The sequence below is a fragment of the Rana temporaria genome, assembly GCF_905171775.1.
Source record: "Rana temporaria chromosome 4 unlocalized genomic scaffold, aRanTem1.1 chr4y, whole genome shotgun sequence".
Lineage (NCBI taxonomy): Eukaryota > Metazoa > Chordata > Amphibia > Anura > Ranidae > Rana > Rana temporaria.
The window spans coordinates 1,147,078-1,174,846 of record NW_024404461.1 but is presented as its reverse complement, the minus strand read 5'-3'; the positions used below and the strand labels follow the sequence as shown (position 1 = coordinate 1,174,846).

Sequence of the window (27,769 nt, the reverse complement as noted above, 5' to 3'; positions counted from 1 at the left end):
TGTGTTTGAGGGGGACGGGTTGTATGTTAATGGGCTTGACCTTCCGTTTTTTACGTTTTTTTGCGAACTGCGCATGCGCCAGGCGCCTACATTTCCCAGTGTGCATTGCGGCTAAGTACGCCGCACGGGCCTATTGATTTTGACGTGGACGTAAACGACGTAAATCCCGATTCACGGACAACTTACGCAAACGACGTAAAAAAATTGACATTACTATTCCAATAGGGCCTAGCTCTAACTTTATGCGGCCTATCTCTTACGTAAACGGTGTAAAAGTACTGCGTCGGCCGGGCGTACGTTCGTGAATCGGCGTATCTACTCATTTACATATTCTATGCCGACCGCAATGGAAGCGCCACCTAGCGGCCATCCAAAATATTGCAATCTAAGATAGGACGGCGCAAGCCGTCGTATCTTGGATATGTTTAAGCGTTTCTCTGTTTGAGCATACACTTAAACATAAGTCGGCGCAGATTCTGAGTTAGGTCGGCTTATCTACTGATAAGCCGGCCCAACTCTTACTGAATCTACCTATATGTACCTAAACTGACCCGTGTTGATGACATCAGTTTATATTTAAATATTTTTATTGAAAAAGATCTTATAAGTAACAAGTATATCACATAAGCAATTGCCTATTCATAGGTTGTCAATGTCATTATAGCAAAAGCATATGGCTGTAAAGAACAAACAAAAATAAAATAGACCATTGTCAAATAAATAAAAGGTTGCAATAAAATGTTCTCAGGTAAATATTCTGACAAAAAAAGATCATATTCATTATCAGAAGATAGAAAACATAACCGTGAGCCGCGAGGGACCAGGTACAGGACAGTTCCCATCAATAACTTGAATTTCAACCAGGTATGAAAAGGTACAAGAATAAATCCACAGTATAAGGGAGTAGGGAGGGTCGGATAGAAGGAAGGTAATGGATGGGGAATGACAGGAACACCCCTGTATGTATACCCGACAATACTGGCATCAGTTTAACATTCATTTGACTTTCTTCTGAGATCATTCAGAATTCATTGACAGGTGTATTGTACCTTAAAGGGTTTGTAAATGATTTTTTTTTATCTTAAAGGAGTTCTCTGAGCTAAAACTTTTAACCCCCGCTGTGCCCGGGCTGTAAAACTATACAAAATAAACTTTCACTTACCTGCCTACGATCCCCCGTTGTTCCGATATCGCCGTCCCATTCTCCGGTCCCGGTCTCTTCCGCTTCCTGTGTGTCGGTGACTCATAGTGCGCTCAGCCTATCAGCGGCCGCGACGGGACATTGCTGCGGCCGCTGATAGGCTGAGCGCACTATGAGTCACCGACCCCCAGGAAGTGGAAGAGACCGGGACCGGAGAACGGGACTGCGATATCGGAACAACGGGGGATCGTAGGCAGGTAAGTGAAAGTTTATTTTGTATAGTTTTACAGCCCGGGCACAGCGGGGGTTAAAAGTTTTAGGTCAGAGAACTCCTTTAATAGCTTCCTTTACCTTAATGCAGTGCTGTTTTCATGTCCTCATTGTTCTTTGTGGCTCTCAAGTTGCTGTAATTCTTCTCTGATCTCCACACTTCCTGGTTGTCTGTTTCCTGATGACCACAGTACTGGGAGCTTTCTCTCTGTGGTCACTAATCCAGGAGGTGATTACTGTGTCTAGTTTCTAGTTTCGTTTTCCAAACCATCACTGCTCTATGGCTCTGTATAGCACAGAGGCAGGAAATAACATGCAAAAACGAAACTAGAAGCTACAGGTACATTATACGATTGACTTATCTATTTTTAACTACCGTATTTATCGGCGTATACCGCGCAATTTTTTGCCCTGAAAAACAGGGCAAAATCGTGGGTGCGCGATATACGCCAATACCCGCTTATACCGAGTACACTCTGGTATAGTCGAGCAGGCTCTGCTCCTCTCGCGGTCACGTCGTGTGCGTCCTGTACGTCGTTTACGTGAGAGGTTTACGCCCGACTATCCCCGAGTGTAATCCGCTCGGTATATGTCGGCGCAGTGGTTCGAACACAGCGCGGGAATCGAGCAGGGATGGCTGCAGAAGGACGCCGGACCGGACGCGCTGGACGATGGGCAGGACGCGATGGACGACGGGCAAGACACCGACGAGGGGCATCCAAACTAAGTATTTTTTTTGCAGGAATCTTCCTTCAAATTTGGGGGTGCGCACTATACGCCGGGGCGCGTTATATAGCCCGATAAATATTATGTCTCTATACCCTGTAAACAGTCATTTCAGCAAAAAAAATCTTTTCCTTTACAACTCCTTTAAGTAGACCTCATTCTGACCTGCATTTGACCTGCTTCAAGTAGGTTCTGCCCTTTCATACACTTATATGGGAATGCAAAACCTGTCTGACATAAACAAAGCCCATCTCTACTGGCCCTAAAGCACAGGGCCATTTCAGAAAATCTAAGGCCCTTCCAACACTGGCTGTGAAAACAACAGAGTTTGTGGAGCCCCTAAGGCCTTGTACAGACATCATCGGACATGTCTGCTGTGAAATTTTGGTCTGATGTGTGTACACACCATCAGACCAAAATCCCCGCGGACAGAGAACGCAGTGACGTAGACGGCACCGACGTTCTCTGAGGCCTCGTACACACGACGGGACCTATCCGATGAAAGCGGTCCGCGGACCGTTTTCATCGGACATGTCTGCTGTGAAATTTTGGTCTGATGTGTGTACACACCATCAGACCAAATTTCCCGCGGACAGGATATGTGGTGAAGTGGCCGCGACGATGACGCAGTGACGTGCGCGACCCTGGAAGGTCAATGCTTCCACGCATGCGTCAAATCGCTTTGACGCATGCGAGGGCTTTTGGCCGAGCGGACATGTCCGGTGAGTCGTACAGACGACCGAACATGTCCGACGGACAGGCTTCCAGCGGACATTTTTCTTAGCATGCTAAGAAACATTTGTCCGCTGGAAACCTGTCTGCTCGGCCAGGAATCCGGTCCGGTCGGCCGTACAGATGACCGAACATGTCCGCGGAAACTGGTCCGAGGACCATGACCAGTGTAGTCAAGATAGTAGTCAAGCCAGGGATCGACAAATCCCGGGCGCCAGGTCGCCATGGCGACTAGAAATAGTGTCCTGGCGACTTGGCTTGGAAGGTGGGCAAAAAAAAAAATTTTTTTTTTTTTTTTTTTTTTTATGAGCTGGTGCCATCTGGTAGTGAGCCGTTGGTATTACAAGTTATTACCACCAGATGTGTGAGCTAGCGCCATCTGGTGGTGGCCGTTGGTATTACAAGTTATTACCACCAGATGTGTAAGCTAGCGCCATCTGGTGGTGGCCGTTGGTATTACAAGTTAAGCATTACAAGTTAAACAGCAATTCTAATGTCATTTTTCACTATTTTCACTGCCATCTTCTTCCCTCTAATTAGAACCCCCAAACATTATATATATTTTTTATCCTAACACCCTAGAGAATAAAATAGCGATCGTTGCAATACTTTGTCACGCCGTATTTGCGCAGTGGTCTTACAAGCACACTTTTTTGGGAAAAAATTACACTTTTTTTAATTAAAAAATAAGACAACAGTAAAGTTATCCCCATTTTTTTTTTTTTTTATATTATGAAAGATAATGTTACGCCGAGTAAATTCATACCCAACATGTCACGCTTCAAAATTGCGTTTGAACACTGTTTACATATGCGGGCGCTGCTCACGTATGTGTTCGCTTCTGCGCGCAAGCTCGTCGGGACGGGGTGCGTTTTCTGGCTCCTAACTTTTTTAGCTGGCTCCTAGATTCCAAGCAAATTTGTCAACCCCTGAGTCAAGCTATCTCCAATTTCTTACCACCCCTTGAACCCCACACTCACATTACCATACCCCCATTCAATGATAAGACCAGACAAGAGTTTGGAGCATAAATGGCCATAACAGCCTTTTATTACTAACCCAAATATTTTAATAATTTCCAAATAACCTTTGTAACGACACTTTTAAACACACAGCCTGTTGGTCTTTGACGGCACCCCGAACTTCACATTTCCACCACCACACTGCGGGACCTTGTTACCATACCAGGCCTCCAGCCGACCCAGCTCAGAGACAACCCCTTTTCCGCAGTGCAACCAATACCGTATTCCAGCAGACACCATTCCACTGGAATACCCCAGGGGGGCCCATACCACGGATGAGCCCCCCACCACTTCCATCACATCTGTTTTCTGCCACCATCAAAGACCAAAGACACCGCCACAGCCCGCAAGGATAACACCTTACCCTTAAGGGCCCCTCCACACCCGCAGGGGCCGCTGACTCTCATCCAGGAGACCCAGCGCCCCTGGCTCTAACCCCCAACCTAGAGTTACTCTATAAAGCCGCAGGTACAATTCCCACATTAAACTCCAACTCTGTCTGTCTGATAACCCAAACCCCCATTACGTGAAACAAATCCACCCACCACTTCGTTCACTTCAAGTCGCGCCTAATAATCCTCACCTCATCCTACAACACACCATCTCTGTAATGTCTAGCCACCAATTACCCACCCCCCACCTGAGGGATGCCCCAACTGACTATTAAAGGTCTAGCCTCGGTACTCCTAGCCCCCCCCCCCCCCCAAAACAAACAGACAAACAATTAAGGGAAAGCACCAGTACCAACACAATACCCATAACATAACTGCAGTAGAACTAACCACCCACCAAAACTTGATCTGTTAACTAGTAAAATGGCCACAACAGCCTATTTTATTTTAAACTCAAAATTAAATATTTAAATAAAATTAAATAATTCCAAATAATCCAAAACATTATTCATTAACATTTTTAACCAAACAACTTTTATTAACACCCGTCCAATTGGTCTCTGACAGCAACCCCCACTTAGTCTTTCTTTTCACCGTTACACTGCGGTACCATTACCATACCCGGCCTCCAGCTCGGAGACACCCCCTTTTCCCCGCAGTGCACCAAAACTCCATCTGTTAACCAGTGTGGTCCCCCGGAAACATGAATATCCTGAATTCCCACCACCCAAGAACTCGTTCAACCGCCTCCTCATCCTACTCACACCTGGCCGCCCCTGTGGCCACCATGATGCCGAAGGAGTGTGAGGCCCATTGTCCACCCGCTTGCAGGTACTCCCTGAAAAACCGCCACTAAGAAGAAAATGTGCAAACCAGGCCCTGTCCCCCCTTGCCAAGAGAACGGCCCACTCTCAACCAAACAAACCCCAGAAAAGTCCCATACCCTTTGCCCGGGCTGTAAAAGCCGCCAAAACACTCACAACCCTTTTTTTTTTTTTTTTATATAACCTGTACTAACGCAGCCCCACCCGATCTCCCAAAGCCCACACACATCTTGGGCCAGCAACCCCCTTCTCCACTCGCCTGGATAAATCCATCTACCCCACTCGAAATGCTCCAAAACTACATGCAAAACAGCTGTAAAACAAATTACCTCGTAAACCCATGCAACATACTGACCCCAAGGTTTTAACAAATTACCCAAAAAAATAGAAAAAAGAAAAGAGGCCTGCCTCCCAACGTCTGTAGTAGGTTGCACGTGCGATACCTGTATATTGCTTGTATACCCAAATTCATGTTTGTCTTTATTTGCCTCCCAGACACTGACCCTATTCATCCATGCCCCCTTTTCGTAATGTACCATCAACAACCTTGCCACGGACCCCCCATCTCAGCACCTGCCAGCCGTGTGACAACAAACAGCTCACTCTATACTTAGATTGACCCATCTCCTGGTACTTTTCCCTCTACCGACTGCACCAGCTTCCCAAACTTGTCCCTTTAAAACTAGGCCGAGCATCCGCCCTCGTGACTTCAGAGCCCGAGAGCTGCGCGGCCTGCGGAAAGAATTGACCCAACTGTAAACAATGCCAACTAACTGGCACCGCAACCATACCACCGTCTGTAACGACACTAAAACTGGTTCTATAACTTGAACCACCCCCTTGTTGTCACAGTACCCCCCCCCCCCCCAATCCTCAAGTCCCAACATGCCTCCCCCAGCTCCATTGCCAGGACCACTGGAACAATCCCCACAGTACCTATATCCAGTCACCAGATAAAGATTCCGAACCCCCTAACCCTCGCCAGAACGCCCCATACACGCAGACCCTGCCGCCCACGTGACGAACTTTAAAACAACATTACACCCTGATCCAGCCACCCCAGGCAATGGCCCATTTTACATCCCCAGACAAGTGGCAAAAATCCCCCCTAAGCTCCTTGTGCAATATGCTGACATATATCGGGGAAAGAACTCACCGGTAGCCACCGGCATAAAGACCCCACCCATGAAATCAATTGAACATGCAAATGGACTTACCCACCAATCCCGTAACCTGCATCGCACGACAAGCTGCGCCCTATTCCCAGTAATGCCATGCCCGAAACTCTCTACCATGGCTCTCAGCAGTAGCCCTCCCAGCCCCCCATGTCAACGGTGCTAGAAAACCAAGTACCGTAGATGGGCCCCCCAGGCTTGCCAGCAGGCAACCGACCCTAAAACTTACCCCCCATGCACGCCAACGATGACAGCAATAGTACACACCTTATAGGAAGGCCCCCCCCCCCCGGGAAATAAAACTAGGGGATGCCGGACTCCCAGCCAGCCACGTCCTGAACAACCTTTGTAACATGGCGCAGGTAATGGAGCGACCAAAGGGCAGACCCCGCGCCCTAAACCCATCCTACCACGTACCCCGACAGCCTAAAGCTGTCCAAGTGACAAAACGTGCGCCCCTTGTACATACCGCCTAACCCACCCCCCAGCAGTGTCAGAAGCATAAGACACCGTACAAACCCTGTGTCTATGAAACAATAACAGACCCCCCCCATTACAAATTGCGAGGTGGTGAGCAAGTTAAAGGAATTCCTCATCAGGTACCACCCCCCAGCCGTGAGTTATCCCTTACTGGCATAACCGTACTGCCCCCCCACCCCCTGCGATACGTCCAGTACAAACGTGACCGCAACCACCCCTGGATACTGTAGAAACAGACCGAAAATTCTCACAATAAGCGTAACCACAGTCAAGGAACCCATCCATTGTCCCAAACCCTGAAGCCCAGCATAATAGCCGCCGCCCCCTACTTATCCCTACCTAGGAAAAATGCCGAATCCCCCCCACCGAATTGGTACCACTTGCTAGCAAACTCCCCCCAGCACGCCTCCCTGTGAAACAGCTGGACGGGGGGGTGTGCCCATCGCCCCAGGGGCCCCGTGCTGAAACCTGTCAAACCCCCCAAACCTACAGCAGCCCCCCTGGCAAAATGTCCTGCACAACCCCCACCACGCTCTTGTTGGCAATCCAGGGGCGGATGCCCCCCCCCCCTGCAGAAACTGCTTTGAAGCCCGCGTAGAAGACCTACCAGCGAATCCCAAGTCAGAGGTCCGTCACCATCCCACCAGAACCACCCCCCAGTGCCTAGCATAAAAGAACAAAGTCAATCAACGCTCCGGTTGTACTCACCTATGACACCGGGCATGCTAGCGACCACCGGCATCCAAAACACGAATGTCCACGGGTATCCTTCATCCATGTTACATCGGGCTGTCCCCCACCCAATGAACTCGTGACGAGAAACCTCTAACCCACTCACCCTTGCCAAACTCGCACCCACTGTACCGCTATCGGTGCACCAACAGTCCCTGAAAACAAATGCCTCAAACGCCCACATCCCCCTTATAAGCATCCGCAACACATGCCACAGCCCCCCTTCGTCACCTGCCGCCATACTCACCATCACCACTTCCGACGTAGCGGTGCAGATATCCGCCAGAGCCGTGTGGGCCCCCCTTAATCGTTACACAATGCTACCCTTGTCACCGCGGACCCCCCACACCCCTCATAAAGATACACAGTGCCTCATTTAAAATGAAAACGTGTGTAACAGAGACAGACGTACCGGGCTGACCGTTCATGTCCCCCACAGCTGTCGCCTCTACATCCACCGATGGCGCCTGAGCCTGGCGTTCTTCCGCTGGAACAAGCCTCCTCGTGCCGACTGCGCCGCAGGAGCCGGTAGCCTCGGCATCAGTACTCGTGGATCCCTGCATCTCAGTGGACAGCCGTCTCGTGCGTGACCCTGCCCCCAGCCGAACCGATGAGCCATGATGATCTCCTGACAGGACACGCTTGCAGTCCTCCGCCATCCCCGGTGTAAGCAGCCCCCCAGGCCAAGCCGGCCTGGAGGCCATAGGTCTCTGCAGCTCCGCAGACCGCCGTCTCTTGCGTGACCCTGCCACCCGCCCCTAATCACTAGGTAGGCCGCGCTAACAACCCCCCCCATATCCCCCGCCATGCTACATGGGCACCCCCCCAGCTGCGTGGAAACGGCCCGACAGCCAACCGCTGCACCCACCCACCACTGCTCCACATCTTGCCAGGACAGGTGAGGGGCCATGCAATAACATTGTCCTGCACGTGGGGAAGGCGGGCGCCATTACGGTGCATAGCTCCGCCCCCCGCCGCGTAGCTCCGCCCCCTGATGCCTAGCCCCGCCCCCGCCGATACCCCCGTTTTTTTGAATGAATGAGCTTGCTCTGCTGGGGGGGGGGGGGGGGAGTGCCCCCCTGCATATAGCCGTGGCAGAAGCGGTCCCAAACAGGGCTAAGCGTAAAACGCAGCGGAGGCCTGCGAGATAGACCCCCCTCCGGACCCTGCAGTATAACTAACTGAAACCTACCCCAGAGAGTCCCCCTCGGAGCCGACGCTGGAATAGCAAGAAGGATAAATGTCCCTGGCAGCCATGAGAGAGGAGCAGCATGTAAAACTGCTTCCTTCTGTCTCCCTCACCAACTGAAAATGTTCCCGGAGGTTCCCGCCTCCACCTTTTATACAGCTCCTCCCCCCTATCCAGCACTTTACTCCTGAATCCTCCCCTTCCATTCTTACCAACTTAACCCTTTTGTTGACTCTCCTTTCCACCTTGTCATGCCCGGCCCTTCACTATTTTTTCCTTTGTCTTTTTTCCGTTCCGGGCCTCCCTGTTTCACCAAACATGTTCGGTCGTGTGTACGAGGCCTAACACGGAAGGTCAATGCTTCCACGCATGCGTCGAATCAATTTGACGCTTGCGCGGGATTTCGGGCCGCTGGTTATATGTCATAACCAGCGGACATGTCCGACGGACATGGTTCCAGCGGACAAGTTTCCACCAGGGTTTACTTACCCCCCGGACCATATTGCTTCCCAAAGACCATAGTACTTTTTGCGATTCGGGACTGCATCGCTTTAACAGACAATTGCGCGGTCGTGTGACGTGGCTCCCAAACAAAATTGGCGTCCTTTTTTTCCCACAAATAGAGATTTCTTTTGGTGGTATTTGATCACCTCTGCGTTTTTTATTTTTTGCGCTATAAACAAAAATAGAGCGACAATTCTGAAAAAAATGAATATTTTTTACATTTTGCTGTAATAAATATCCCCCAAAAACATATATAAAAAAACTTTTTTTTTCCTCAGTTTAGGCCGATACGTATTCTTCTACCTATTTTTCGTAAAAAAAAAATCGCAATAAGCGTTTATTGATTGGTTTGCGCAAAAGTTATAGCGTTTACAAAATAGGGGGTATTTTTATGGCATTTTTATTATATTTTTTTTTACTAGTAATGGCGGCGATCAGCGATTTTTTTTTCGGTATTGCGACATTATGGCGGACACTTCGGACACTTTTGACACATTTTTGGGACCATTGGCATTTTTATAGCGATCAGTGCTATAAAAATGCATTGGATTACTATAAAAATGAAGTGAAGGGGTTAACACTAGGGGGCGGGGAAGGGGTTAAGTATGCCTGGGTGTGTTCTTACTGTGGGGGGGTGGCCTCACTAGGGGAAACACTGATCCTCTGTTCATACATTGTATGAACAGAAGATCAGCATTTCCCCTGCTGACAGGAACGAGAGCTGTGTGTTTACACCCACAGCTCCCGTTCCCCGCTCTGTACCGAGCGATCGCTAGTGTTGAGCAGAATATGCCATATTCGATTTCGCGATATATCTCGAATATATATTCGAATATTCGAGATATATTCGCTAAATTCGAATATTCGTGATATTTTATCGAAATTAATTGAATGCGATTTTTCGCTATTGCGAATGCGAAAATAATTGCGATTTTTTGATAACTGCGGTAGGAGCGCTCTGATTGGCTTAGAATATTCGTGATATTTTATCGAAATATCGCAACATGCGAATGCGATATTTATTGCGCAATTTCGAGATATGCTGGAGGAGCGCTCTGATTGGCTCAGAATATTCGTGATATTTTATCGAAATATCGCAACATGCGAATGCGATATTTATTGCGCAATTTCGAGATATGCTGGAGGAGCGCTCTGATTGGCTCAGAATATTCGTGATATTTTATCGAAATATCGCAACATGCGAATGCGATATTTATTGCGCAATTTCGAGATATGCTGGAGGAGCGCTCTGATTGGCTCAGAATATTCCTGATATTTTATCGAAATATCGCAACATGCGAATGCGAAATTTATTGCAGATATTTCGAAAACTGCTGTAGCAGCACTCTGAAATCGAATATGTATGATATTTTAACCAAAATACATATTGCGATTGCGATTTTTCGATCGCGCATGCGCAATTGCGCGAACAACACGCGACCATTTCCTGGAGCCTTGCCAGTTTCCCAATATTACAGCAACATGGTGGGAAGCAATTTCTCAAAGTCTGAGGAAAAGTTGCTGATTTGTGTAAGTATTTTGACCACTGTTATTTCATCATCTTCAACTGCATTTAAGTCTAGTTTAAAAGTTAGTATATATGATCAGATATTAGTATTTAACCAAAAATGTGTCTCCTGCTTTTACAAAACTACAAGTCCCAGCATGCCTGGACAGCTGCAGACACCCTGGTTGGCAAATGTGTATTTAGGCACTTTTCCTTGTTATTTAGCATAATGAATTTAAAATTTTTTTGGACATAGGACGTATGCGAACGTCCTGACTTCAGTGTCCTCAAGGCCCAAGGACGTTCGAATACATATTGCCCTTTAGATGTTGCAGAACTACAACTTCCAGCATGCCTGGGAATGCTGGCACTTCTAGTATTGTAAGTTCTGCAGGCCCACATTTTTCAGGCCTTTATGCACGGGTCTCTAAACTGTGGCACCCTAGATGCAGCAAAAGTAAAATTCTTAGCATGCACTGAAAGACCGTGGCTGATGGGAGTAGTAGTTTTGCAACAGCTGGAGGTGGACTGGTCTTGAAACCCAGAGTTAGGTAACAAACCCGTAGTGTTTTGCAACCATTCTGCCTCCAGCTGGTTATTTTCTGTTGAAAAGCCTGTGGCGTGCAAAACACAACCCAAAAACTCCACCCGGTGCAAGGAAAAATTTGCACACACCTAAAGAGTGACATCACAAAAAACTGCGACGGTTGCATACGTCAGTGGTCCTCCGAAAAGGTCCCGTCTCTGACCCCCCGGGGCGTTAGGCTCCTGACAGGGAAAAGAGTTACTGTGGTCCATACAGCCGAAGCCATATGGACCCATCTCGGTCCAAGCAGCGCAATCAACACGCGAACAACACGCGACCATTTCCTGGACCCTTGCCAGTTTCCAACTTTATGATCGCAACGCAATCGCAGAGCAAGATGGTTGGAAGTAATTTCACTGTATCTGAGGAAAAGTTGCTGATTTGTGTAAGTATTTTGACCACTGTTATTTCATTATCTTCAACTGCATTTTAGTCTAGTTTAAAAGTTAGTATATATTCATAATTATGCAAATGATAATGGCTGCTATATTTATGTAAAAAAGGTGGCGACGGAAATGGCAGTATATAAAATCTGTCATGTTACCCCTGTCATTGATTAATAAGGCGAGAATGCTTCCAATTGTTGAATAGCATACATTTATGTCATATATCCATAAGGCTGTCAACAAAAGTATTACAATATACTTTGTTCTTCATCTTGCAGAAGTTCCTGGAAACAGGATACGATGAGCTGCGGAGGCAGCAAGAAAAACAGGGAGTTATAAGCTCCCTGATTGAGGAACTAGGCGAAGAACACACTCGCATGGCGATCCTCAAAAAGTGGTCCGACCTGAAGAGGCGCCAGATGAACCGGGTCAGGCGTATCCGGAATAAATATCATCCTGGTAAGTTATTGGTCACAGTTATGTTTTTTTTTCCCTAAAGTGTATTTTGTGCGTGTACTCGAGAGAGGAGCCGGACTGCAGGAGTTGGGAGTAGGCAGGCCTCCCCCAGAGGTAATCTGCCACCTTTCTCCATGCCCCGGGTGGCAATGGCGGGTGTGAGGGGGTCCTCCCACACAGACCGTCCTACCTGCTCCGCTTCGAAGCCCCACGGGGCAGAGGGACTCCCTATAAGGGAGTGAGAGGATTTGCCCGCTCAACCAGCCCCGTTAGTCCTTCGCCTCTCTTTTTAGAGACCGCATGGTCAGAGTGCGTGCATGTTAACCCAATTGCGAGTGCGTGTGTAAGTGTGGTGGTTTTTGTGGGAGGGAGGTGGGCATACTAAGCGCAGGCTTACCTCGCATAGCACACCCACCGGGGGCCGAGCTGAGACCACCAAACTCAATTCACATGTAGCCGAGAGCGGGATCCGAACCCCTAGCTGCAGAGGTGAATGGCTTGTCAGCGCAGTGGCAATCGCGTTGAGCCAGCCCGGGTCCCTTGGGGACAGTTATGGAAGGTCATATGTAATTAATGTAAGGTCAGATGTTGTTAACCAAGACGCCATGTTGTTGTAACATATATCACCACCAGCCAAGGTATTCATAGTACTGTTGGAAAAAAACATGGGACAGCAGACAGGAACACAGAAGTTATGTGGGAACATACTTTTCCCATTGCTTTGCATGGGACTTTAAACAAGCCCGACCCTCACCAATGGGGTTAGTTAAGGGATAAATTAACGATCCTATACTTTAAGTGGACGTATAGATAACATGTGACCAAGTGTTATCGAAATATCTACAGCTGTTATGAAATAACATGTATTTCCCATAGAGTTGAATGGGACTTTAAAGAAAAACCCTGACCAAGGCAAATGGGGGTGGGTATGGGTTAAACCACCAATCCTATATTTGTGGCTGACATATAAGTAACCTGTGTGCCAAGTTTCATGTAAATATCTTTAGCCGTTTGGACGTGATGGTGGAACATACATACATACATGCACACACACGTTGAGTTTTATATATATAGATTCCCACTAAATTCCTGTGTTAGGCGTGGGGTTGTTATAGTAATCCTGTGTACTCCATCAAGTACTTTTTTTTAACATGAGATCGTCTGAACAAAACAAAGGAGACAAAAACAGCTCATTTTACCATGGTGGCAGCCCAGCTCACGCTCAGTCCCCTGTAGTGCCCACAAGACCCTTTAATATAACATTGTCCCATTGGTTAACTGTCTATATAAATTAATTTGTATTCATATACAATACAGTAGAGTACACAGAATTTGCATACGTCATTAGAAAACATTTTTATAATATATGAACATTGTGTTATTATAGGAGCTCCGCTACCAACTGTGCGCCCCAAGCGCACAAGGCGACAGGCCGCAGAGGAGGAGCAGGAGGAGGATGTGGAAGAGGAGGAGAGGGATGAGGAGGAGCAGCCAGGGCCATCCACATCACCACCCCCAGTTCCTGTGGAGGAGCAAGAGGAGGAGCTGCACCCCCCCCCCGAAACTTCTGGTGGAGTAGTGGGTGACGAGGAAGAGGAGCAGGATGAGACGGTTAATTATACCGTCAATCAGGAGGGTAAATATGTGCACATATATTAATAAAATTTCAACAATAAAATGTAGCTCTAAAAATGGACAGCATTTAAAGCAGGGCTGTGGAGTCGGTAGATAAATTTTTCGACTCCGACTCCTCAGTTTTATGTACTTCAGACTCCGACTCCCCGACTCCCCGACTCCGACTCCTCTGTATTAATATGCAAATGTATTTTATAGATTCCTTGAGGGAAAGAAACGCAAACTACCACAGGACTACTGGCTGGGAAGCCAACAGTCTACTGTATTGCACAGTTTAAGCAAAAGACAAACACAATGAAAACAATCAAGTGACTGGATAGTAGCAGCAGGCTTAAACATCAGGAACATGATCTTTAACAGTTCAAAAATACAGACCACATTATTTGGCTGTTTTAGAACCAAAACAAAGCTTATCTATAATGAACCCAAAAAAAAAAATATGAAAAACCTAGAAATGGTTTATATTAATCTTGAAATGTAGTTCTAGGCTTAGCAAATGCAAATAAATGCAATGTAGAGTTCTAAGGAAGAGAATTGCCTCTGCCAGATCCTCTTTCATAGAGTCTCTTAAGTCAGACTTTATTATTTTTATGGCTGAAAATAATCTTTCGTAACGGTCTTTGAAATCCAAATGTTTTTTTCTTATATCCTAACAGTTCTAAAAAAGCTAGAGGTGAAGCAAGCTGCCATGAAAAACCTCACGAAGAGAGTAATGGCAAATGAGCAGCAGATACTGTTTTTGATGCGCCAAAATCAACAACTGGTGCAACAACTGGCGAAAAACATGGATGAGGTGACAGAGCTTCAGAAGTTAATGTCCTAATTTTTTTTTTTTTTTTTTTAATAAAAAATGTTATATTTTGCAAAGGTTTCATTTCTTATTGAAATTGTTAGTTTTTTAAACACATCTAACTTCACATCTAACTTCACATCTAACACATCAACATCAACATCAACACATCTAGCTTAATAATAACCGAAAACATTTTATACTATTACTAGCTGAATACCCGGCGTTGCCCGGTCTTCCTATCTTAACCTTTTGGGGAGGAAAATCATAGTAATATAAATATACCCATCTTTTATATAAGGGTGTTGGTAAGGGTTAATTTAACTGTTATATATTTTTATTTGGCATATAAGTAATATGTATAGCGGGTATTATTGAAATATCTCCAGGCGTACAGAAGTTATGTGGGAACATACATTTTCCATTGATTTGCATGGGACTTTAAAGGAAAACCCCGACCCTCACAAATGGGGGTAGTTAAGGGATAAATTAACTATCAGTGGTATCAGTGAACAGCAGTGGTAATAGGAGTATATATAGAGTGGGAATTAACTTTTTACATAGGTGTCTTGACAGAGCAGCAGCAGCAGCAGTAGTAGTAGTAGTAGTAGATACAGAGTCATATCACTTGGGCAGGAGGTGCCATGATGAACAGCAGTGGTAATAGGAGTATATAGAGTGGGAAATTACTTTTGACATAGTTGTCTTGACTGAGCAGCAGCAGCAGCAGCAGCAGCAGTAGTAGTATTAGCAGTAGTAGTTGATACAGAGTCATATCACTTGGGCAGGAGTTGCCATGATGAACAGCAGTAGGAATAAGAGTATATAGAGTGTGAAACAACTGCTGACATAGGTGTATTGACTGGGCGGCAGCAGCAACAGCAGAAGCAGCAGTAGTAGTATTAACAGTAGTAGTTGATACAGAGTCATATCACATGGGCAGGAGTTGCCATGATGTACAGCAGTCTTAATAAGAGTATATAGAGTGTGAAATAACTGCTGACATAGGTGTATTGACTGGGCGGCAGCAGCAGCAGAAGCATCAGTAGTAGTATTAACAGTAGTAGTTGATACAGAGTCATATCACATGGGCAGGAGTTGCCATGATGTACAGCAGTCTTAATAAGAGTATATAGAGTGTGAAATAACTGCTGACATAGGTGTATTGACTGGGCGGCAGCAGCAGCAGCAGAAGCAGCAGTAGTAGTATTAACAGTAGTAGTTGATACAGAGTCATATCACATGGGCAGGAGTTGCCATGATGTACAGCAGTCTTAATAAGAGTATATAGAGTGTGAAATAACTGCTGACATAGGTGTATTGACTGGGCGGCAGCAGCAGCAGAAGCATCAGTAGTAGTATTAACAGTAGTAGTTGATACAGAGTCATATCACATGGGCAGGAGTTGCCATGATGTACAGCAGTCTTAATAAGAGTATATAGAGTGTGAAATAACTGCTGACATAGGTGTATTGACTGGGCGGCAGCAGCAGCAGAAGCATCAGTAGTAGTATTAACAGTAGTAGTTGATACAGAGTCATATCACATGGGCAGGAGTTGCCATGATGTACAGCAGTCTTAATAAGAGTATATAGAGTGTGAAATAACTGCTGACATAGGTGTATTGACTGGGCGGCAGCAGCAGCAGCAGAAGCAGCAGTAGTAGTATTAACAGTAGTAGTTGATACAGAGTCATATCACATGGGCAGGAGTTGCCATGATGTACAGCAGTCTTAATAAGAGTATATAGAGTGTGAAATAACTGCTGACATAGGTGTATTGACTGGGCGGCAGCAGCAGCAGCAGAAGCAGCAGTAGTAGTATTAACAGTAGTAGTTGATACAGAGTCATATCACATGGGCAGGAGTTGCCATGATGTACAGCAGTCTTAATAAGAGTATATAGAGTGTGAAATAACTGCTGACATAGGTGTATTGACTGGGCGGCAGCAGCAGCAGAAGCATCAGTAGTAGTATTAACAGTAGTAGTTGATACAGAGTCATATCACATGGGCAGGAGTTGCCATGATGTACAGCAGTCTTAATAAGAGTATATAGAGTGTGAAATAACTGCTGACATAGGTGTATTGACTGGGCGGCAGCAGCAGCAGAAGCATCAGTAGTAGTATTAACAGTAGTAGTTGATACAGAGTCATATCACATGGGCAGGAGTTGCCATGATGTACAGCAGTCTTAATAAGAGTATATAGAGTGTGAAATAACTGCTGACATAGGTGTATTGACTGGGCGGCAGCAGCAGCAGAAGCAGCAGTAGTAGTATTAACAGTAGTAGTTGATACAGAGTCATATCACATGGGCAGGAGTTGCCATGATGTACAGCAGTCTTAATAAGAGTATATAGAGTGTGAAATAACTGCTGACATAGGTGTATTGACTGGGCGGCAGCAGCAGCAGAAGCATCAGTAGTAGTATTAACAGTAGTAGTTGATACAGAGTCATATCACATGGGCAGGAGTTGCCATGATGTACAGCAGTCTTAATAAGAGTATATAGGGTGTGAAATAACTGCTGACATAATTGTCTTGACTGATCCAAAGGAGTCATGGGAGAAAATCATGTGGTCAGATGAGACTATAATATAATTTTTTGATCATAATTTCACTAACCGTGTTCGGAGGAAGAATAATGATGAGTACCATGCCAAGAACGCCATCCCTAATGTGAAGCATGGGGGTGGTAGCATCATGCTTTGGTGGTGTTTTTCTGCACATGGGACAGGGTGACTGCACTGTATTAAGGAGAGGATGACCGGGGCCATGTATTGCAAGATTTTGGGCAACAACCTCCTTCCCTGAGTTAGAGCTTTGAAGATGGGTCGAGGCTGGGTCTTCCAACATGAGAATGACCCAAAGCACACAGCCAGGATAACCAAGGATTGGCTCTGTAAGGAGCATATCAAGGTTCTGGCGTGGCCTAGCCAGTCTCCAGACCTAAACCCAATAGAGAATCTTTGGAGGGAGCTCAAACTCCGTGTTTCTCAGCGATAGCCCAGAAACATGACTGATGTAGAGAAGATCTGTGTGGAGGAGTGGGCCAAAATCCCTCCTCCAGTGTGTGCAAAGCTGGTGTAAAACTACAAGAAATTTTTGACCGCTGTAATTGCAAAGAAAGCCTACTGTACCAAATATTAACATTGATTTTCTCTGATGTTGAAATAGTTATATTCAGCACTGTAAATACATCAGGTCCGGGGCTTCATCAGGGAATGCATGGCAAGGGACCCTTCAGCGCCCTGAACCGACGACGGGTGCCAGAAAGTCACCGCCGATCCAGGACTCATTCATCTTTATGAATGTGAGTCTGTCCACGGACTCTGTGGACAGACGGGTCCTCTTGTCCGTGACCACCCCACCTGCCGCGCTGAATGTCCGCTCAGATAGTACGCTGGAGGGGGGGCAAGACAATAACTCCAGCGCATACTGAGCGAGCTCGCGGCAGGTGTCCAATCTGGCAACCCAGTACTCCATGGGGTCGTCGGTGCTCATACTGTCAGAAGCACCGACGGACGCCATGTAGTCTGCCACCATGTGGGCCAGCCGCTGGTGGTGACTGCTGCTGCTGCTGCTGGTGGTGGTACTGGGTCGCTCGGTTTGGAAGAACATCCTCATCTCTTCCATTAGGTCCCCTGCTCGGCTGCAGCTGGGTGCAGCCACCTGCTGGGTGAGATGAGGGGGGACAACTGGAGGCCGGGGAGTTGCCTGCTCCAACCGTCTGACAATGGCTGCCTGCAGTTCCTCCATCCGGTGCTGCCTCCGGCTGGCTGGGATGAACTGCTCCAGTTTCCCCTTGCACCTGGGATCCAAAAGGGTGGCCATCCAGAAATCATCCCTCGTCTTGATGGTCTTAACCCGGGGGTCCCTCCTGAGGCATCTGAGCATGTGGGCAGCCATGGGGAAGAGCACAGCCCGCTGTGACTCCTCAATGCTGGCCAGGTGAATGAGGTGCGACTCTTCTTCCCTGAGGCGCTGCTGGTCAAACTCAGACATGCCCAACCCCCGGACTATCGGTGCCCCCAACACCGGCTCTCCCTCCTGACCAGGCCCTGACTCCGGGACGACACCAGCAACCACCTCCTCCTCCTCTTCATCATCATCCTCCTCCTCCTCCTCCTCCTCCTGGTCCTGGCCCTGGTCTCGGTGGAGCATTGCTGACTCCTCCTGCTCCACCAAGGCACTCTCCCCAGCCTCGAGCAGGCGATCTAGTGTCCTCTCCAGCATGAACAGTATTGGCAGCACGCTATTGAGGCCAATTTGCTCACTGCTGACCATCTTGGTCGCCTGCTCGAAGGAGGACAACACTTGGCAGACCTGGTTTATCTGCCCCCACTCCGCACAGGCGATGAAAGGGAGTTGTGGTGAAGCCCTCTGAGTGCCTAGTTCCATCAGGTACTCCCTCACCGCCCTTTGCTGCTCCCACAACCTCTTCAGCATGTGGAGGGTGGAGTTCCACCGCGTCACACTGTCCACAATCAGCCTGTGAAGGGGCAGATTGTACTTCCGCTGCAATTTGGACAGGGACGCGGTAGCGGTTGGGGAGCGCCTGAAGTGGCTGGCAATCCTACGCGCCTTTGCCACAATGTCACTCAACCCTGGATAAGTGCGCAGGAACTTCTGCACCACCAGGTTGAGGACATGTGCCAGACAGGGCACGTGCGTCAGACTGCCAGCATGGAGGGCGGCGAGTAGGTTGCTGCCGTTATCGCAGACAACCATACCTGGCTGGAGCCTTCGGGGTGTCAGCCACTTCTGGACCTGAGCTTGAAGTGCTTTCAGCACTTCTTCTGCAGTGTGTCTCCGGTCCCCTAAACTAACAAGCTGGAGCACGGCCTGACAGCGCACGTGCCCCACACTTGAGTAGCTACGGGGGCGCTTGCTGGGAGGCTCAGCAGCTGCGGAGACAGTGGCTTGAGGGAGACCAGCAGTTCTCCCCTGGACACCCCGGGGCGGCACCACAAGATCGGTTGCCGACGATCCCTCACCGACGCCTCGGAGGGAAACCCAATGGGCCGTGAAGCTGATGTAGCGTCCCTGCCCATGCCTGCTGGTCCAGCCATCCATTGTCAGATGAACCCTGTCGCTGACAGCGTGATCCAGCGACAGGGTTACATTCTGAACAATGTGCTGGTGTAGGGCAGGGACAACCAGTCCTGGCAAAGAAATGGCGGCTGGGGACACGCCATTGGGGTTGGGCCTGCTCCAACATCTGCCTGAAGGGGTTGCTGTCAACTATGTTGAAGGGCAGCAGATGTTGGGCAATAACCCTTGCCAGGAGCCCATTGAGGGAACGCACACGTCGGTCTCCAGGGGGGAAGGGAGTGGTGCGGTCAAAGGCGTCTGAAATCGACGCCTGGCGCCGGACGGCAGTGCGGGACACAGACGTGGAGGGTGCTGTGGAAGTAGAGGTCTGGCTGCCGGTACCAGTACCTCTACTAGAGGGAGCGGGGGGGCATGACCTGCTGGAAACAGATGAAGATGTGGCAGGGGCTGCTGTACCCTGCTCACTTGTGGTGGTGGCGCTGCTACCACCACCACGCTTCATCTCCTCATACAACGCCCAGTGGTTTATCCTGAGGTGCTGGTTCAGGGCTGTGGTACCCACCCGAGCCAAACACTTCCCTCTCTTCACCCTCACTTTACAAATCCGGCAGATGGCCACGGTAGGGTTGTCTGCCACCAGGGTAAAGAAATTCCAGACAGGTGACTTCAGCACCGCCCTCCTGTCAGATGGGGTGACGCTTACTTGCACCTGCTGGGATTCGGTGCGCACAGGTGGAGCTGCCTGCTGCTGCTGCTGCTGCTGCTGCTCCTCCTCCTGACACCTCCTGCTGCCATCACCAGTGGAGACCCTGACGATGGTCTCCCTGGTGGTGACCTGGCGCACCGTTTCACCAGGGTGCCTACCTTCCCCGTCGTCACTGACGTAGTGAGCCGACGCGTCAGATGGCAACCATGATGGGTCACCCTCTTCGCCCCCAGAGATGTCAGACCAAGGGCTGAGATGTGTTGGTCTGAGGGAACCACGTGACATGGAGCCTCTAGCCTGGCTCCGCTGTCCCCTCACCCACGCCTGGGTCTGACTAGGTGCTGCTGTTTCCTGCACCAAAACAGCAGCACCAGTTTGAAGGGATGTCTCTGGGATACTGCCAGCAGGTATCCCATCCTCCTCATCCATCCCTTCAAAAAGGTCCTGACCATCAGGACAGAGCTGGAGGTCTGCCTGATGCATGGCCTCCCCCAAGAGATCCCTATCACTGTCGCTGTCGAACAGTAAGATGCTGGACTCTTGGGGGCTGGGGGGGGGTAGTACAGGCAACGGTGTAATGGTGGTACTACTGTGAGTCGGGACCGACGACTCAGTGGCACTGCTGTGCCCCATGTAGTCCACCACTACTTGAGCCTGAGATGGCAATATCGGGCGGCTGCCCGATGGGAAGAACTCCCGGATCAGGCGTACTCCCCTTGCACCCGATCCTCTACCACTAGTAGGGGCACGAGAGGTACCCCGTGCTGGCAGCGATCCAGCACTGGGAGTAACTCCCCTACCCCTACTGCCACGGCCACGGATGCCGCTCATAATTGCTGATATGTGTGTGGGGGGGGTTAAACTTTATTGGGGGGGAAAATGTGAACAAAATGTGTTTTTGTGTTTTTTTTACAAGACAGGCACGCAGACAAAGACGTACACAGACAGCTACTAAACTATAAGAAAAGTAGTACACCAGACAAGGACTACAAAATTAAAGAAAAAAAAAAAAAGCACTAAACAAACACTAACTTTTTTTTTTTTTTTTTTTTTTAAACACAAAACACAGACACTAAACACACACTAAGCTAAGCTAGATGAAATAAATGTACACTAACAGTGTGTACACTTACTACACAAAATTTAACTAAACTGAACACAAAACTTAGCTTTTATAAAAGCTCTTTAGGGAAAACTAAACAAAATTTGAACTGAGATGCCTATCAAATATCACTGAACAGTGAACCTGCAAGATCTGACAGTAACACAAGATGAACAAAACTTAGCTTTTAGAAAAGCTCTTTTATAAAGCTCAGATCAATATGTGTTCTGAAATCTCTTGCAAATATAACTGAACAGGGAGGATTGCAGGATCAAACAGTAACACAAATGAAAAAAACAGCACAAAACAGCACAAAACGTAGCTTTGAAAAAAGCTCTTGGGTCTATTGCTTTGAAAAAAGCAGTTGATATACTGGAAAAGATCCACTGGAATCACTAAATAGCAATGCTGGTGATGATCTAAATCAATCAAGAACAAAGACACAGGAAACCAGGAAACCAGGAACACAGAAACAGCCTCCACACTCTATAGCAAGCTTCTGAATCTGCAATGAAATGGTGCTGGGAGTGAGCTTATATAATGTCCATGCAGGCAGGTTCCTATTGGTTGCTAACCTGTGACGAGTGTGGAAGGAGAACTCTGATTGGCTCTGATGCAAAAGGGCGGAGCAAATAATCGCGCAATATTCCTATTGCCGAATATTCGCATTGCGAATATTCGGCAATATAAAATGATCGCTTCAGCTACTCGGCCCAATGGCTCTAATCATACCAGCAATGCTTTCAGACGTCTATGGAGATCACTAGGATGTGATCTGTTTTAAAAATGAAACTGTAAAAATCGCTCTGATGCGGAAGATCGGGGCGAGGAAAATAATCGCGCGATATTGCGTTTGCCGAATAATCGCATTGCGATCTTTCTGGAAAATTCAATGAACGCTTCAGCTACTCGGCCCAGGGTCTCTAATGATACCAGCAATGCTTTTAGACGTCGATGGAGATATCTAGGATGTGATCTGATTCAAAAAAAAAATTGTAAAAAATCGAATATTCGGAATTGCGAATATTCACCGCGAATTTCGAAATATAGCGCGATTTCTCGAATATGCTATATTCGAGTCGAATATTCGCAATGCGAATATTCGTGAGCAACACTAGCGATCGCGTGTGCCCGGCGGCGATCGCGCCCGCCGGGCACACGCACGGGAGTCAGGGGCGAGCGGGGGGCGCGCGCGCGCCCCTAGTGGCGGCTGAGAGAGAGGACGTTATACTACGTGCTCTCGCCCAGCCGAGCCGAACGGCGGTGGGCGGTGGGCTAGTGGTTAACAGTTTCATCTCCCGTTCCATGTTTCTATTTTACATTTTTTCTTGGAAAAAAAACATTATACAGCACATATATATATTGCTAACTTTAAGGGTTTACTGTTATGTGGTTTGGTCTGTCTGTACTTTGTTAAACTTTTGAATAAAAACCTATTGAAAGGAAAAAATTATGTGGTTTAGGGCAGGGGTTGACAAATTTGCTTGGAATCTAGGAGCCAGATAAAAGAGTTAGGAGCCAGAAAACGCACCCCGTCCCGACCGCCCGCATATGTAAACGTTCAAACCACACATGTGCATTATCGCTGTGATTGGTAGAGCGAGAGCAATAATTCTAGCCCTAGACCTCCTCTGTAACTCAAAACATGCAACCTGTAGATTTTTTTAAACGTCGCCTATGGAGATTTTAAAGGGTAAAAGTTTGTCGCCATTCCACGAGCGGACGCAATTTTGAAGCGTGACATGTTGGGTATGAATTTACTCGGCGTAACATTATCTTTCATAATATAAAAAAAAATGGGGATAACTTTACTGTTGTCTTATTTTTTAATTTAAAAAAGTGTAATTGTTTCCCAAAAAAGTGCGCTTGTAAGATCGCTGCGAAAATACGGCGTGACAGAAAGTATTGCAACAATCGCCATTTTATTCTCTAGGGTGTTAGGATAAAATATATATAAAATGTTTGGGTGTTCTAATTAGAGGGAAGAAGATGGCAGTGAAAATAGTGAAAAATGACATTAGAATTGCTGTTTAACTTGTAATGCTTAACTTGTAATACCAACGGCCACCACCAGATGGCGCCAGCTCACACATCTGGTGGTAATAACTTGTAATACCAACGGTTTACCACCAGATGGCGCCAGCTCACAAAAAAAAAGCCAAGTCGCCAGGACCCTATTTCTAGTCGCCATGGCGACCTGGCGACCGGGATTTGTCGAGCCCTGGTTTAGGGTATATTTATCTTATTTTAAATCAGTAGGAACTTTAAATTACTGCTGCATTATGAGAAAATTAAATATATGAAATATATGAAAATAACTTTAACATGCTTTTTACCAAAAATCGAATTTTAATGTTGAAGGGCCAGATCCACATACATTTAGTTAGGCGCAGCGTATCAGAGATACACTACACCTCCGTACCTTACCTGGCGTATATTCGAATCCTCAGCAAGTTCGCGCCGTAAGTTACGGCGGCATAGTGTATTTGTGGCGGCGGATTTCAAATTGGGTGGGTTGAGGGTGGGTTTCATTTAAATGAAGCGCGTCCCCGCGCCGAATGAACTGCGCATGCGTCGTCCCGAAATTTTCAGCCGTGCATTGCGCTAAATGACGTCGCTAGGACGTATTTTTTTTAACTTAGACGTGAGTTACGTCCATCCCTATTCACGGACGACTTACGCAAAAAATCTAAAAAAATCAAATTTCGACGCGGGAACGACGGCCATACTTAACATGGCAAGTCTATCTATACGCCACAAAATACCAGCTTTAACTATACGCCGGAAAAAGCTGACTAGAGACGACGTAAGAGAATGCGACGGCCGCGCATACGTTCGTGGATCGTCGTAAATCGCTAATTTGCATACCCGACGCGGAAAACGACGAGAACTCCACCCAGCGGGCGCCGAAGTATTGCATCTAAGATCCGAAGGCGTACGAAGCCGTATGCCTGTTGGATCTTACCCAGATGCCGTCGTATCTTGGTTTGAGGATTCAAAATAAAGATACGACGCGGGAAATTTGAAAGTACGCCGGCGTATCAGTAGATATCAGTAGATACGCCGGCGTACTTCGTCTGTGGATCTGGCCTGTAGTAAGTAGAACAAGCAGCAGAATAAAATGTATATGTTTTCCCCTACACACGATCGGTTAAACCGATGAGAACAGTCTGATGGAAAGTTTTCATCGGTCCAAAGCGATCGTGTGTGGGCGCCATCGGTTATTTATCCACCGGTTAACAAAAAGCAATCTTGTTTTAAATTTAACCGATTCCTAACTGATAGTTACAAACCGATCGTTAGTAGGAAGGCCATTGGTTAAAAATCCGCGCATGCTCAGAATCAAGTCGACGCATGCTTGGAAGCATTGAACTTCGTTTTTTTCAGCACGTCGTTGTGTTTTACGTCACCGCGTTCTGACACGATTGGTTTTTTAACCAATGGTGTGTAGGCGCGACTGACCATCAGTCAGCTTCATCGGATAACCGACGACAACGGTCCATCAGACCATTCTCATCGGATGGACCGATCGTGTGTACAGGGCTTAAGGCTACTTGTGTTCAGAATGTTACTGATAAAACTTGAAAAAAATAAAAACTTTTTTAAATGTTATTCTCCCCCCCCCCTAAAAAATGCAAATAACTAAAAAAAATTCTCAGAGGACCTTAGGATCAAAAAAAGCCCTGTTTGCGACCCCCCTAAAAAATTGATGTATTATTTCTGTATCATAAGTAGCTACAAAGTTATAGACTCATGAATAGACACATAGGGGAAATGTGAAAATATGGTCTGGTCCATAGGGTGTGAGAACTGAAGTGGTCAACATTGTTATTTTGCTGCTGTAAAGTTGGATCTTGGTGCTGAAGCTTCAGGTGCCAGTTAAAGACATAGGGCTAGATTCCGATAGGTTAGCGGATCTTTAGATCTGATTTACATTACGCCGCTGCTGGAATTTTTTGAGGCAAGTGCTTTATTCAGAAAGCACTTGCCTCTTAAAGTTGCGGCGGCGTATCGTAAATCCCCCGGCGGAATTCAAATTCTGCGGCTGGGGGGCGTTTACAATTTAAATCAGGCGCGTCTCAGCGCCGATCGAACAGCGCATGCGCCGTCTGCAAATTTTCCCAGCGTGCATTGCTCCAAATGACATCGCAAGGACGTCATTGGTTTCGACGTTAACGTAAATTACGTCCGGCCGTATTCGCGAACGACTTACGCAAACCATGTAAACAATTCAAAACTTGGCGCGGGAACGACGGCCATACTTAACATAGGATATGCCGCACTTACCCCTCCTATAGCAGGGGTAACTTTCCGCCGGAAAAAGCTGAACGCAAACGACGTAAAAAAAAAAAAACGCCGGGCGGTCGTTCGTTTCTGAATCGGCGTAAATGCTCATTTGCATATTCGACAGGGGTAAAAAATATGGAAGCGCCACCTAGCGGCCGGCCTGGAATTGCAGCCTAAGATCCGACGGTGTAAGTCACTTACACCTGTCGGATCTTAGACATATCTATGCGTAACCTGATTCTATGAATCAGGCGCATAGATACGACGGCCGGACTCAGAGATACGCCGTCGTATCTTCTTTCTGAATCTGGCCCATAAACTCCAACTGAATGCCATATAGCTTGACGGTGTATTATCTTTTTAATAAAAAAAGGAAAAATCTGTTTCCACCTTGTTGCATCCTTTGTTGTATCTGAGAGCTGGAGATTCTTCTAAGGCCCCGTACACACGATAGAATTCATCCGCAGATAAATCCCAGCAAATGGGTTTCTGCGGATAGATCCTATGGTGTGTACACGCCAGCGGATCCTTTTCCGCGGATAAATCTCCCCTGGGATGGATTCCAGCAGATCGAATATTTGCTGACATGCACAACAAATCCATCTGCTGGAATCCATCCCAACGGATGGATCCGCTCGTCTGTACAGACTCACCGGATCCATCCGTCCGAAGGGATTCCCCGCACGCGTCGTAATGATTTGACGCATGCGTGGAATTCCTTATATGACAGCGTCGCGCCCGTCGCTGCGTCATAATCGCGGCGACGGCGCGACACGTCATCGCCAGAGGATTTCCGCGCGGATTTCAATGCGATGGTGAGTACACTCCATCGCATAGAAATCTGCGGAAATCTTTGAGAGGATTTATCCGTGGAAACGGTCCGCTGGACCGTATTCGCGGATAAATTCTCTCGTGTGTATGGGGCCTACAGGGGTGAATTCACCTTCTTGCATAAGTCTGATTATGACTGGCCATCAAGAATTTTATTCTAATTAATTTGATGTAAAAAAACGAAATAATAATAATTACTTACTTTTTGCGGGGCATAGGTGCCAAACCCAATCACTGGCATTTTATGTCCATTGTTCAGGATAACAACAGATTTTGAGAAAATGTCCATGTCCTCTTCTGAGCAGGTGTTTTGGCAATGTGCATGTATTATGTCCCTCTAGGAAAAATCCCTCCCTTCTCATTGAGTTCCAATCTTATACTGTACCATGCTGATTCAGGCAATCAGAAAGCAAAAAAAAAAGGAAATCAGAATTGTATTATTTTCTGTTCAATGCCATCTGTGTCATATTTTAATCTCATGATGAACCTTGGACATTTTTAACAAAAAAACATTTTCCCTAACACAAAACATTTAACCACTTGACAACTGGGCACTTAAACACCCTTAATAACCAGACCAATTTTCAGCTTTCGGTGCTCTCACATTTTGAATGACAATAACTCAGTCATACAACACTGTAACCAAATGAAATTTTTGTCCTTTTTTTTCCACAAATAGAGCTTTCTTTTGGTGGTATTTGATCACCTCTGCGGTTTTTATTTTTTCCGCTAATAATGAAAAAAGAACGAAAATTTTGTAAAAAAATGAATTTTTTTTCATTTCTATTATAAAATTTTGCAAAAAATGAATTTTTCTTCATAAATTTGGCCTAAAATGTATACTGCTACATATCTTTGGTAAAAAAAAAAAAAAAAAATTGGGTTATTATTTAGTCTGGGTGAAAATTATAAGGTCTACAAGCTATGGTACCAATTACTGAAAATTGATCAATTTGATCACACCTGAAGTACTGACAGCCTCTCTCATTTCTTGAGACCCTAACAAGCCAATAAAGTACAAATACCCCCCAAATGACCCCTTTTTGGAAAGAAGACATTCCAAGGTATTTAGAAAGAGGCATGGTGAGTTTTTAGAAGTTGTAATTTTTTCCCACAATTCTTTGCAAAATCAAGATTTTTTTTATTTATTTTTTTTTTCACAAAATGTTCATATTCGCCGGTTATTTCTCACACACAGCATATGCATAACACTAATTACACCCCAAAACACATTCTGCTA

The 27,769-nt window shown here is 46.8% G+C and overlaps 1 protein-coding gene across 1 annotated transcript in view; it reads right to left on the bottom strand.

Moving 5' to 3' along the window:
• LOC120921836 (putative aldo-keto reductase family 1 member C8) overlaps positions 1-26,835 on the bottom strand; it is a 35,390-nt gene extending 8,555 nt beyond the window's left edge. The window contains exon 1 of the mRNA XM_040334323.1: positions 26,732-26,835. Coding sequence (XP_040190257.1) covers positions 26,732-26,818 — 87 coding nt within the window. The 5' untranslated portion in view covers positions 26,819-26,835. The remainder of the gene's footprint in view (positions 1-26,731) is intronic.
• Between the last annotated feature and the right edge of the window lie 934 nt (positions 26,836-27,769).